Here is a 12523-nt window from a genome sequence, read left to right on the forward strand (position 1 = left end):
AATTGCAGGATGATAAAATGCACCCCGACCTTTACAGGTGAACTTAATGTGACCTTCTCTAAACTGAGACTTTTTGCACCACCTGCTGTTCTCTAACAAGGAGCCTAATGGCAAAATTCACATCAGGTGTTTGATCCATGACTCAACCAATACACTTCCTGGTTCAATTAGAATTAAATTGATCAAATTAGACTTTATGCCAGTTCCACATGTTTTAGTATCAGTGAATGTGACTTTAGAGGGAACCAGCAATCTCAGTTATATTGCCATTTGTGATTAATAAACAAACGAGGGGTAGTTTCACTCAAAATGCTCGAGAAGTTAGTCTGGCTTTATTTCGATTTTTAAAGATATTTAAGTAGCTCCTATGACTAAGCAGAGGACTCATTTTATTGATGAAGCAGAAGGTATACATAGACCAGACAAGCCTCACCCTGATGAGCCCATCAAATTAATATGAAAACACACAATCGAGGAGAAGGGATGAACTAAAGCTATCACTTTATTATTGAACGTTGAAACAGGTCATCAGACAGGCACAAAAATACTCTTATTTACATCTTATGTTAAAAAAAACCCAAACAACTTCATACAGACAATTGAACATGGTTTAGAAATAAAATCATCTTGGCAAAAGAAACTTTGGCACCTTCCACAATTTTTCCGTCTGTGCATCCGAAGTAAATATCAAACATGCTCATTAGAGAGTTACTGCAGCTACTTTAAGGATGCTTCTAACTACTAGTAAACCACCCGACATATCGAGCGTCTAAACAAGAGATGATCAATCATTCGACCGCTATCTAGCATGTATGAAACATTAAAAAGAAACCTAACGGCTCCGAGCGTGTCCCTGAAAATCTACAATCACAATCTTTTACTCTCTAAGGTGTCCTCACTCAGATTTAGTCTCTGTAACAAAGTGTCTGAAAGGTGAAATATTACGCAAAGTACAAAAATAGAATATGCGGTCAGTCATTATCTGTGGGTGTTGAGGGGTGTGTGTGTATGTGTGTGTGTGGGGGGGGGGGGTTGTATTGAAACTTAAAAGCAGCAGCGCTGACGAGCAACAATCAGTAAACTAGAAACCAGTGACAGCTATTAGTTTTGAACTGAACAGGATCTCCTCGCTGTTCAGTCTGAACAAAGGTTTTAGTACAACAGCAGCAAAATGTTTTTCCTTCAAGGCGTATGGGACATTCAGGCGGACTCCTCCTGAGCTTTTTCTTTTGGGGCGCTGCGATCACAAAGAACAGAAAATACACACATAAGCAACATGTTTTATTATTTTGTTACTTCAATCAAATTGATTTGTTGTGTCTATGTGTAAATGTACACGTTTTTCTTTGGGTGGGAACATTTTAATTACAACAACAGAAAGAAAAGTGCAGAACAAATCAACATGGAGATCAACTGGCTGAATGCTAAAGTATTACAAAAGCTTTTTTAATGAGCGCCAACATACCGGCCCTGTAGGAATCAACATTATTCTTCCCCATTTAACAATGATCAAGCCATGTTTACAGCAGCTTGGCAGGTAATTAAAAGTTATATTATGGTTATGCCCTTTCTTTTTTGACAACTCATGGCCAAGAAAGTTCGTTCTAAGAAAAAACTGAACATCAGTCGATGGGGTTTGTCCATTACTTTTACTAGAAGGCGGAAGGATTGGCCACAATTTAAGATTTTATACCAATCTCACACACAAGTAATTAAACACTACTGTAGTAAAAAATAAAATAAAATCTATGGACTAATTAACAGAAGCTGTGTCACTATAAATGTTTCTCTAGTGAGACAAACGTTTTAATAACTTCAACTATTCGGTAGGTATAATCATTTAGGGAGTTAAGTCATTGTGCTTCCACTGATGTCTTCCGTTTATTACCTTTGATTTTTTCCTGCCGGAGCGTCTTCAACGATCTTCTCTCTGTCCGACTCCGGCTTCTTCTCCTCTGGACTGAGATCGCCGTTCGTCACCTTGTCTGCAGGCGGCAAACAGAGACACACGCTCAGTCAGCACAGAACACCACTACGTGACCTGAACCACCACAGAGACGAGGCGCGGCGGAAGCATGTGACGAGACACTCGCCAGTGAGAGAAACGAGATTTTCCGTCCATTTGCCATGCTTTGGCCCAGAAACAGCCCTCACACAGAGGCAGCCGTTACCGCGGTGGAGCAATAAGGACATGCGAGAATGTGACTGTGCAGCTGAGTGCACTCAAGTGTTGAGTGCCGAGAACGACGACCACAGAGATTCTATCAGATCTCCTGGAACGGAGGAAAATGACGAACCAAAGGACCAATGTCTCGTTTAGCTGCTCGGGTCTAGATGTGGCCTGTTCTGATCAATAACCAATAGACATTCCTTCTGGTGCCACACCATCGCATGACTTACCCACACTCTACTTCCATGTGCCTCCAAGAATCCAGCATGAAAACAGCAAATAAGGTCGTGACTACAATCATCATCATCCCACCTTCCATCCATGTCATCAGCAGCTTTCTGAGGTCGGGCCGCACCGGACTGGAGCCCATCACAGCTAACACACACTCCATTATGTGGCCTACAATAAGTATTAACTGATGAATTACACTTTTACTGAACACTTTCACTACTTTCAGCGGTAGAAAAGCACTTTACAGAGTCGTATTCACTGATTCACACATATTCATGCACATCTGCCGATGGTGAGGGCTGCAAAGCCCCAACAGACGGGCATTAATGTCTTTCAACTAAGCCAACATGATGCGTTCATGGACCCGGAACAAATAAAAGGTTCCAACCCTATTCTCATTTACTTTAGAGTAGGAGTTCAGTTTCCCCACCAGCATGAGCAGTGACATTTAATGAGCTTATGATCCAAGTGTGCACGAGACTCAATAGTCATGGTCACAGTCACAAACTCCCCGGACGACTCAAGCTCATGTGACCAAAATCTAGTAGTAGAATCAATCAGCTAACTCTCAAAATATGCCGCCATGTTGTTTTAACCATAATCTCAATTCTGTCCCCCCGTTGTGGCATCAAATGAACCAGAAAAATATCATGTGTCAAGAAAAACTACGGAAAACCGCTTCCAGTAGCAGTGAAGTTCTTTTGGAAATTCCTAGACTGGATCAGACCCTGAATGCAACACTCGGCATCGCCAAGCAGCATCAAACCTCGTTGAGAAACGTAACAGGAAACACATTTCTCTGTTCTTGCACAGTATGTATAAACCTTTATAGAGAGAGAGAGAGAAAAAAAGGGACAAAAAACGAGATAATGAGTCGGGAATAATACCTGGGTTGTTTTCCTTCGCCAATTCGACCCTCTTCAGCGCTCCTTTCTTCGCCTCCTCGTGTTGCCGTTGTTCAGCTAAAGACTTGTTGAGCACCTGGCTCAGCACACAATCGCCTTCTCCCACCAGAAACATACTCTTAAACTTGTTATACAGCATGGTGGCCTTGTCCATGATATCCTGGCTCGCCTTGAATCTGCGGATCTAGTAAGTGAAGAACGTCGCAGATCATTTCATTTCATCATGAAGTTAAACAGAAAAGGCAACAAAAACATGCTGATGCGAGCTGTTATGGAATTATAGTCATATAACACCATGAGTGTACACACTTATTTCAAAATAAATTCATTTCTTCATATAATAATGTAATAAATAGTAAAGCCGTACTCCTGTCTTTACACATCTAAAGGAAGTGTAAAAATGGCTATAAATGCATTTTTGAACAGGACAAAGAGGAAGGTAAACTAATTGTGTGTCAGTCTTGACCTTTTTGAGCGTTGCAATAAGTTCACTGTGTTTCTGCAGGTGTTGAGTTGTGACTTGAAGGGCGCCGATCTCATCCAACGCGTCCAAACACTTCTTCACGTCCTGAACCAGGTGAGAGCCAGCAATGGAGATCAAACGAAACAAAGACATTTAAAGAAACAGGGTGGGAAGCAATAAAAGGAGAGTTGGCCAACCCGTGTAAATTCAGACCTTGTAAAACTGATCGTTGACACAAACACAATCTTGTCCAGGAAATAGGGACACTGGGCTTGAGCAAATACAGCAATAATGCCAATGACAATAAATGCAACAAAAGAACTATAAATGAACATTAAAATGGATTCAATTAAAGATTAAAGTGTGTGGCTCGCCAACATGTAGGACTGTCACAAAGAGGAAAGCGTGAGCCTTTTGTCTCTGTCAGCTCTGCACACGAGGCAGAACACGTCCATCGACAATGCTCTCTGAAAAGAAGGCCGGACAATGATGAGAGGAACTTACAGGGTTGTCAATTTTCAGTGAAATTTTGATTTCACTGTGTAGCTTCTGGAGTTTCAAGTCCACCGACAGCTCTGAGTGAACGGAAAGAGAAAAGAAAACACGGTTCCACCAGAATCAGTGTCACTTAACACAGATTTGTGTGAGTGTGTATTTCACAGAACAGCCGTTGAAGGAGAAACTTCACTGAACATTCAGAGCTCGAGATGAAACAACCGAGGTCAACCGTGCGTTTAAGAAACTATTGGCACCTTTCTTCTTGGCTCCTGTCTTTTCTTCAGTTTTCTTCCCATCATCTTTATTTGGTCTGAAAAACACAAAGAAAGAAAAAAAACCCAGCACATTGTTAGAAATAGAGACGCCCCAGGAAGTTTTTCTTTTTTCATTTATCCTCTTTTTATTATTAAAACTCTTCCTAGAAATGTGAAAAAAAAATCAACCGTAAGGACTTTGTGAAGGTCATTTCAAGGGTTGACTAATGTGGCCTTTCCTTATTTAGTATGAATTGGCTTTTTGTCCGACTGGCTTAGTGCTTATGTTGATATATGAAAGTTTAAAGCAGACGTGCTGTGTTGTATTATTTAGACATATCCTAATAATCCCACACAAGCAGCACAGATTTCAGTGCCACAACTTATTCCTCCTCTCTTCTGTAGTTTTTGTTAATTCGTCATCGAAGAAACAGGAAGAAATTAAGAAGTTACCAGATTTGGTCACTTGCTTGATAAACCTTTAAAAGGTACGGGTGGTGATATCCACAACTCTTTACCCCAGGACTACTTTTGGTATTATGAAGAAAAATCATCTTTTTAGGATCACACAGGCAGGAAGAAAGCCAAACCAATCCACCACAGAACAATGGGCTCAGAAAACCTGCTCCACCAGACAATAACATCAATATAATGAATCAAATCGGGGGGAAACTTTGCGCCATGTATTTTGTTTTCTTTTTCTTAAACATAATCTTGTTTTAAATATACTTTGTTTGTCATGAACCAATAAGCCTTGACTTACAAATCACAGCATGTGCTGATAGGAAGTACAAACTCACTCTCTCACTTCCTCCGCCTTCCTCCGCCGTGCTTCTTTGTCCATGTCTGAGTTCTGCTGTTTCTTTTTACACTTGTTTTTCTGAAGACAAAAAAAACAAATACAGCCGTGAAATTATCGCACAGACTGTTCCAACATGATGCATCTTTATTCAGGACGTCCCCGATGAATCTCTCTGAATGAGGCTATTTGTGTGGAGACGCTCGCCTCTTCGTCCTCGGAGCCAGAGGAGCTGTCCTCTTTGGACTGCTTCTTCTTCTTGGTCTCGGGCTCTTTCACCTCAGCCTCCTTTCCTTTGTTGTCCTCCTTCTTTCTCTTCTCCTCCTCTCCACTTTGGGTCTTATCCTCTTGTGCCCTCTTTCGCTTTTTATCAGCCTCCCCAGCGTCCCTGAGAGGAGGGAAGAAGGTGCGTCTGTTGGGCTGGTTGCAGTGGTTTGCGAGAGCGCAGCTTCGGGGGCCCCCGAGACGTTTGTGACCAAAACTCAAGCGCAAAGTAAGAATGTTTGTTCTTTATCGTCCCTGTCAGAGTGAACGCACATCGTGAAACGTGATGTTTGCAAAGTCTTGGGCGTACGTACATTTCACTTCCAGAGCCCTGTTGGTCCTGCTGCTGCAGCAATAGCAACTTCTCGCTCTTGGGCTTCCTGCCTCTTCGTTTAGGAACGTCTCCACCTGATTGCATAAGATACACACCCAAGTACACACACACGCAATCTAAATACATCTTACATGTGTACATTCTTATTTTGAAAACAATCAAATACCAATTTTCTATCACAATGCAGTGCTTCCTTTAATATGTCCTGTTCTCAGATTATGCTCACTGCTCCTCTCACTGTCTCAGTTTTGAGATGAGACTTTGATTAAACAATAGGGATAGTCTGTCAGTTTCAGGCTGATTTATTTACAGTAAATTATTCTCAGAAAACTTCAATCTACAGTATAAATGAGTGCACACACAGAGTAGTTAGAGTAAAGGTGTTTCTGTTATTGACACGAGCGCATCAGTCCAGGCTTCAGTAACTTCGGAGGAGCAGTGTGAAACAAACTGAGAGACCTCCGCTTCACTTGGACCCCCAGCAAGCAGAATTTAAGTGATATAAATAGTGTTAAATAGTCCAGGAGACACAAGCGCAAAGCTATCCATGCTGGGTTAGACGCCCCAGGGTAAGACCGTTTCACCAGGGCCGTGAGCGTCACCACTGGGTAAAACAGATTAATATGAACAACACCTGTCCTCTGGGCATTGGACAAGTCCCAACACTTCAAAACCATATGACATTTTCTCTTAATAAACTTGTTCAGACATTTAGTTGTACCGTTGAAGAGATAAATTAATGCATCAACTTGAGAGGAGTCAGTAACGGCATCAGGTTGAGCAGACGCCTACCTGAGGGACTGGCAGGACTCGCTGGCGCGTCATCTTTTTCATTCTCCTGGTCTGCGTCACTCTGGAAAAAACAAAAAAACAAAAACAAAGCATACTTCAAAGTGTTTCAGCCATTTGTCTTCTGGAGTGAAAAGAAATGAATGAACAGTACCAACCTTTTTCTTCCGTCCTCTCTTCGGTTTAGAAGCATCGGATGATTCTTTCTGAGCAGAGCCCTGAAATTCAACACATTTTAATTATGTTACCCAAAAGTTAAATGAATACTTCATGTCTCCAGAGGCACCCTCAAGAGAAGAAACCGAGAATTATTATTTGACTTTGGATCAGTGGCACCATCTGGTGGATAAATATAATATGACACACTGCACAATACTGAATGTGCCAGTTTTGCGTTCACTGAGTTGGCATTAGATGTTCATAGTTATGAATAGTAAATTAACCACAGATGACAAATTTCTCAGTATATATTTAAAATAATCAGTGTGTACTGCAAAACTGGAACACAGTGAATGTGCTCAGATGTTGCGGGAACAAGGAATCTCGAGATGAAGCAGCTTACCACCTCCTACTATCAGAAAATGTTTAACTGAGCCCCAACTCACCTGTCTCCAAAGTACACAGAAAGTCATGTGGAAATAAAACGACATCAACTGATTGCAAACAGGAGAATTAAGCAGAACATGGACAGCAACGGCGGAAAATGGAAGGTGTGACCACAGCATGTCAGAAAATGAAAAAGGAAACCGACTTTATTGGAAATATTTGGAGTCGCACTGAATTGTTGTAATCCTGAAAGACTTCGATCCGCAGCCATTTTCACCGATTCACGTTTCATTATACATATAGTGCGTTCTAACACATCGGATATCTCTTCAGTAGAGTGAAAAGAGCAAACCCAAACCCAACATTAATCAAGCATCAAGCACTGACAAGACCAGATGCCCTCCGACAAAACATTTTTCAGTCAAAAACGAAGACGCCACCAATTGAGAGACCACTGATTGTCGCATGCGTTACATCGCGGAGAGGGGATCACACGACCTGCACCGCTGTCACCATGCAAAAGTACGTACATCCTGGTTCTGAGGACCCTGCTCAGACATCAGAGACCCCTGCTCCTGTTCTTCCTCCTCCTCCTCCTCCTCCTCCTCATCCTCCTCCTCCTCATTCTCATGCTCAGCCTCATTTCCTGGAACCTGAATGCACCCAAGACACAGCATAGGACGCAGTGTGGTGGGGTAAACAAATCTTGAAAGGGAGAGAAATGTGCGGGTGTTCCTCTGCTGCACACGCTACCATTAGCAGCACACAAGCCTCTGACTTTATCGTCACAGACATTAGAACAATGAATCTCTGATCTCCTGACTGCAGGAAGATGTAATTCACTATAAAACAGACAGAGGAAGATTTGAGAGGCAGCAAAACAAGAAGGAAGCTAACAACACAAGAATAAAGCAGAGGGATGTCAAAGCAGTGGAGTGGCATACATGAATTATTTGCATATTTATTATCCAATGGTGGACTCTAAAACTTAAAAAAAAAAAACAACCTTACCGGTATTTTAAGTTTCATCCCTTTGTCATCTGCATGCTCTTCTGCCTCTGGACTGCTGTCCGAATCCTTTTCAGTGAAAGACTCGGGGCGGACAGGCTTTAAAGAAATTTAAAAAAAATTTAATAAAAAATCAGCACAATGAAACTTAGAGTCCACCGCACACAAATATACTGAAGCTGGACAAAAGAAATACAGACCGAACTAATTTAAATATCATGGGGAAAGTTAGTTTTTCCTCCCCAACAAGCAACAATTCAAGCCAAAGAAGATCAGTAATAATATTCAATATCACAATAAGTGTATTCTGGACTGAGCTGTGAGATCTGCAGTGTTTCCCACGACTACATGAGGGTGAACTGAACCCGACAGAGATTTGTGGAACGATCTACTCTGGCCCGACATGATTATCTTCATCAGGGCCATTTCCCAATCAATCACAAGTGACTGATAAAAGTTTTACTCTCTGAAATCAGTGAAAACTAACTTTTCCCAAAAACTTGCATAACATTTAGAAACTTCAGAACGATTTGAAATCATTGTCAGGTTTGACTCTATGAAAGCCCAATGAACACAAGCTGAGCTCGTCCTGCTTCCAAACTTTCCAGAAGCCACTTTTCCGCCAAAGCAGGTGTTTGTTTGTGAGAAGCTTTGACTTTTATCCACCATTTGATTTGATTTTTTGGCGATCGAGTCGTCCATGTTCGAGAACTACGGACGAAGGCAAACCACACGTCAGACACAAGAGAGGGCCTCAGCTTTGTGCCTATTCCTAACCAAAACATCCCAAGAGTGCATGTTGGCCATTATCATGCAAAAGCATGCAAATTGTGAAAGACAGGCGAGTCCACAGTGATGGAACCATCTCCGGAGACCAAAACTGTTTAAAAGATACTGATGTTTATTTAAACTTCAGTCAATCCGACCACCGACTCGGATTTGTTTGTGACTTCAAACTGTTTATGGAGGTGGACCGCCATACCTTAGGGGCCGTAAGCTCCACTTTCGGGTTGTTCTCAATCTCCCACAATCCTTCATTGAAGCCTTTCCTTTTGTTGGGCTTGGCGTATTTGTCTTTGTTAAGGAGGTAGGGAAATATATCTTTTGGCCCCAGAAATGCTCTGCAAAAGGAAAACCATGTTAATGTTTTGAACAAAAATGTAGTACGGGCTCCGTTCAAAGTGGAGCAACATGGAAACTAAACAAGCAAGGTAACTCTACACATCCCCCCCCCATCAAACATTCATGCCCTTAACAAAACACCTTCAAAAGAGCACAGCCACAACTTGACGGCTAGAATTCAATAAACACTACCCTTCTCCCATTTGAACACATTTTTCAATGTTATCAGTTCCCTGTAAGCAAATTCAATAAAACACGTTTGAAATTACATTAAAGGTTAAAATGATTAAATACAGTCTCTTAGTTAACTTCAATCTGATGGTGTAGTTGATTGACTTTTTTGTGACGCAGCATATGAAATATTCAGAAAGATTTTAAAGTAAATTAAAATCAACGTATGCAGTACTTTATGTGCGTCTGCTGTGGCGAGATCCCAGAAGGCAGAACCTTTCATTGTTATTGTTGGTGACTGAAAGAGGTTGGCACTCTCGCCTTCCAGGCTGCCCCGGGTTCGAGACACAACAATGGAGGACTTCACAGTGTCTGAACGGTTCACGCTTTTGAATATAACAGCGCTTTAAAAGAATCTCCCCCAGGGCAGTGTTTCTTCTACACTCATTTATCAGTGGCGGGTTCGGAGGGTCCGAGCAGGCTGGATCAGAGACTGATCAGACACTTGATTTGAACATTCCTGCATTTTGGCCAAATAAAGTGACCGACAGAGAGAGAGAGGAGACACATTCTTAAATTACACCAGATAGTATGCATGTGAATGGTTGTATTACAAAAGGCACTTACTACTGGCCAGAGTTGCAAACAACAGTTTTTGGCGACAATGTCTGAATTCAAAACTTTTTGAAACATAAATGCAAAAATGATGTTAAAGTGATATATATATATATATATATATATATATATATATATATATATATATATATATATATATATATATATATATATAAATAAGGATGGCTGGTATATACAGCTGTTTAACATTAGTTTGTTTTTTTGACAGAGCCATGTGTTTTTTTTTACAATAATTGCATTTTACTTTTGTTGCCAATTGTGTTTCACAATGGATGCATTTGTGGAGTTTTCATGTATTTCTGTGACAGATTCCATTTCAATTTTGTACAATATTTTTATACGTACAATTTCGCAGTTTAGCTGTTACACTTTACTTTGATTTATGATCGACTCAACATGTGCATGATTTGAAAAGTATTTGTACTCCATTGACTGTAAGCTGTGCTATTAAATGCAGTGTTTATTTGCAATGTAATTCCTTTAAAAGAATTTGGCTTTGGGGACAATAAAGTAGATTATTAATAGTATATTAACATTAGATTGTGCATCCTCATATTCTTCAAATGCTTTACACGCACGTTTCATGGGTGCCAAAGAAGAAAATTGGAAACTTGATGTTGGAAGGTTTCACAGCACCATCGGGGACTTCATCGATCTGAAAAAAACAAAACAAAACAGAATCATGACCACTGATGCTGGTACTTAATTACTCTCATATGACCACTTTTTTCAGTAACAAGTAATCTGACTCGTTACTATTTCCAAACTAGTAATCAGATTAAAGTTACTTATCGAAGTCACTGTACATTACTATTGTAGCATCCCACAGGACTTTGAAAAGGAAGAGTTTCTTGTCTGTGAAGCCGCTTTATTACTGGTGCGTTCAGGGAACACAAAAGAATCGGAACCAACTCAACACCATCTTTAAACCTTAAGATTCCAAGAATAACAACTGCAGAGATGTTGCACAAATTTGTTTTTTTGTAATTTTCCTGAGGAAAAAGTTATGTCGGCAGGAAGCCACGCCCCCTTTTGGGCAAAACTATGTCATTTTTTATGTTGAGATGGTGGGGGGTGTTGTAACTTGTTATCTAACTTGGTTCATTTAAACAGCCATTAATCAGTAAAGTAATTACTTAATATTTAAAGGAGCAACGAGTAACCAGATTACTTTTCCAAGGTAACCGTGGCAACACTGATCAAGACCTAATCACATGTGCATGATTGCGAGGAGCCACGTGAGTCACCTCGCTGGTTGTTTACATGGTTGCTTTGCTTTAATTGCACGTCTGACTTACTCGTGCAGGCCAGTGCGGATACCCCTTCATCTTGGCAAAAATCAGATCGCCGGGCTTCCAGTCTCCGGTCATGCTGGATGTTTCAACGAGCTGCGGAAAAAAATAAGTGGACAAATGAGCTTAAACGCGAGTATTTGTGTCTTGAATCCCAGTTATCGCAGCAGCGGAGAATCTACTGGAAACGTGTACACCTCCGAGCAGGGCCCCTCCCCCTAACCACAGCCCGCATCCTTAACGGTTCATTCAAACAAGACAGTCACGTTTACCGTGTCTGGAGAAAACCTTTCGTGACACACGATCACGGAAAGAAGAGGAGATAATCTGAGGGCAGCGACACAATTAGCGTGAGACACGTTATCGAGCGTGGGGGCGACAGGGACCGAGCGCAGCGGCTCGTCAACAAACACACGCCGCTCGGCTCGCCGACAAAAAACCCACTCCCGCTCCCTCCACCGACCTCTGCTGTGTGCTCATATCTGCCTCTATCGACACGGTACGAGGTAAAATTGAGTAAAATGTGAATGTTATGGCAGTTCTCAGCAGGAAAACACACACACACCTCTCCTTTTCCGCACAGTCGGACGCACGTTTTCCGCTCCCGCGCAGGACGTCGGCGGACTGTACCATCACACTGCGAGGCCGGGGGGGTCTGTCCCGGGTGAGTTTGCTTTAGAAACCAAAAATGAAAAGTCAGAGACTCCAAAAATAAAGAGTAAGTGCTTGAATTGTAACAGTCGGCGTGTCGATGACAAAAAATTGGAGCAGTATTGAACAGCAAACCCACAAGTAATAACTCACGGAACGTCACGACACCTTTAAATTAATGGAAGCCTAATGAACGACACGCTGTGCATACTGTAATAAAAAAAACTACACCACCCAAACAAACGTTCAACAGCGACAAATCAGCTGCAGGAAAGAAGTGTATGATGTGTTTTGATAACATTACTTTCTCTGCACAAAATGCGTTCATTAAATTTCTAAATAATCAAAATTATTATAAACAATCACCAAACTGCAGCTTTATGAAACCAT

General features: G+C 41.4%; 1 protein-coding gene across 2 annotated transcripts; it reads right to left on the reverse strand.

Moving 5' to 3' along the window:
• Positions 1 to 484: 484 nt before the first annotated feature.
• On the reverse strand, positions 485 to 12084 carry psip1a (PC4 and SFRS1 interacting protein 1a). Of its 2 annotated transcripts, XM_080462792.1 has the most exons (17): positions 12048 to 12084; positions 11489 to 11578; positions 10769 to 10845; positions 9244 to 9382; positions 8265 to 8360; positions 7784 to 7906; positions 6866 to 6925; positions 6711 to 6771; positions 5899 to 5992; positions 5528 to 5708; positions 5322 to 5401; positions 4522 to 4577; positions 4274 to 4344; positions 3773 to 3874; positions 3289 to 3490; positions 1889 to 1985; positions 486 to 1237 (listed from the first exon to the last, which is right to left on the reverse strand). In XM_080462792.1, exons 2-17 carry the CDS (start codon positions 11558 to 11560, stop codon positions 1201 to 1203), a joined length of 1548 nt encoding a protein of 515 aa, XP_080318918.1. In that variant the 5' UTR covers positions 11561 to 11578; positions 12048 to 12084; the 3' UTR covers positions 486 to 1200. The 2 variants fall into 2 exon arrangements, with proteins under 2 accessions (XP_080318919.1, XP_080318918.1); XM_080462793.1 differs by lacking the exon at positions 7784 to 7906 and having other exon boundaries at positions 485 to 1237.
• Positions 12085 to 12523: the final 439 nt, after the last annotated feature.

This window comes from Lipophrys pholis, assembly GCF_963383615.2.
Source record: "Lipophrys pholis genome assembly, chromosome: 5".
Classification (NCBI taxonomy): Eukaryota; Metazoa; Chordata; class Actinopteri; order Blenniiformes; family Blenniidae; genus Lipophrys; species Lipophrys pholis.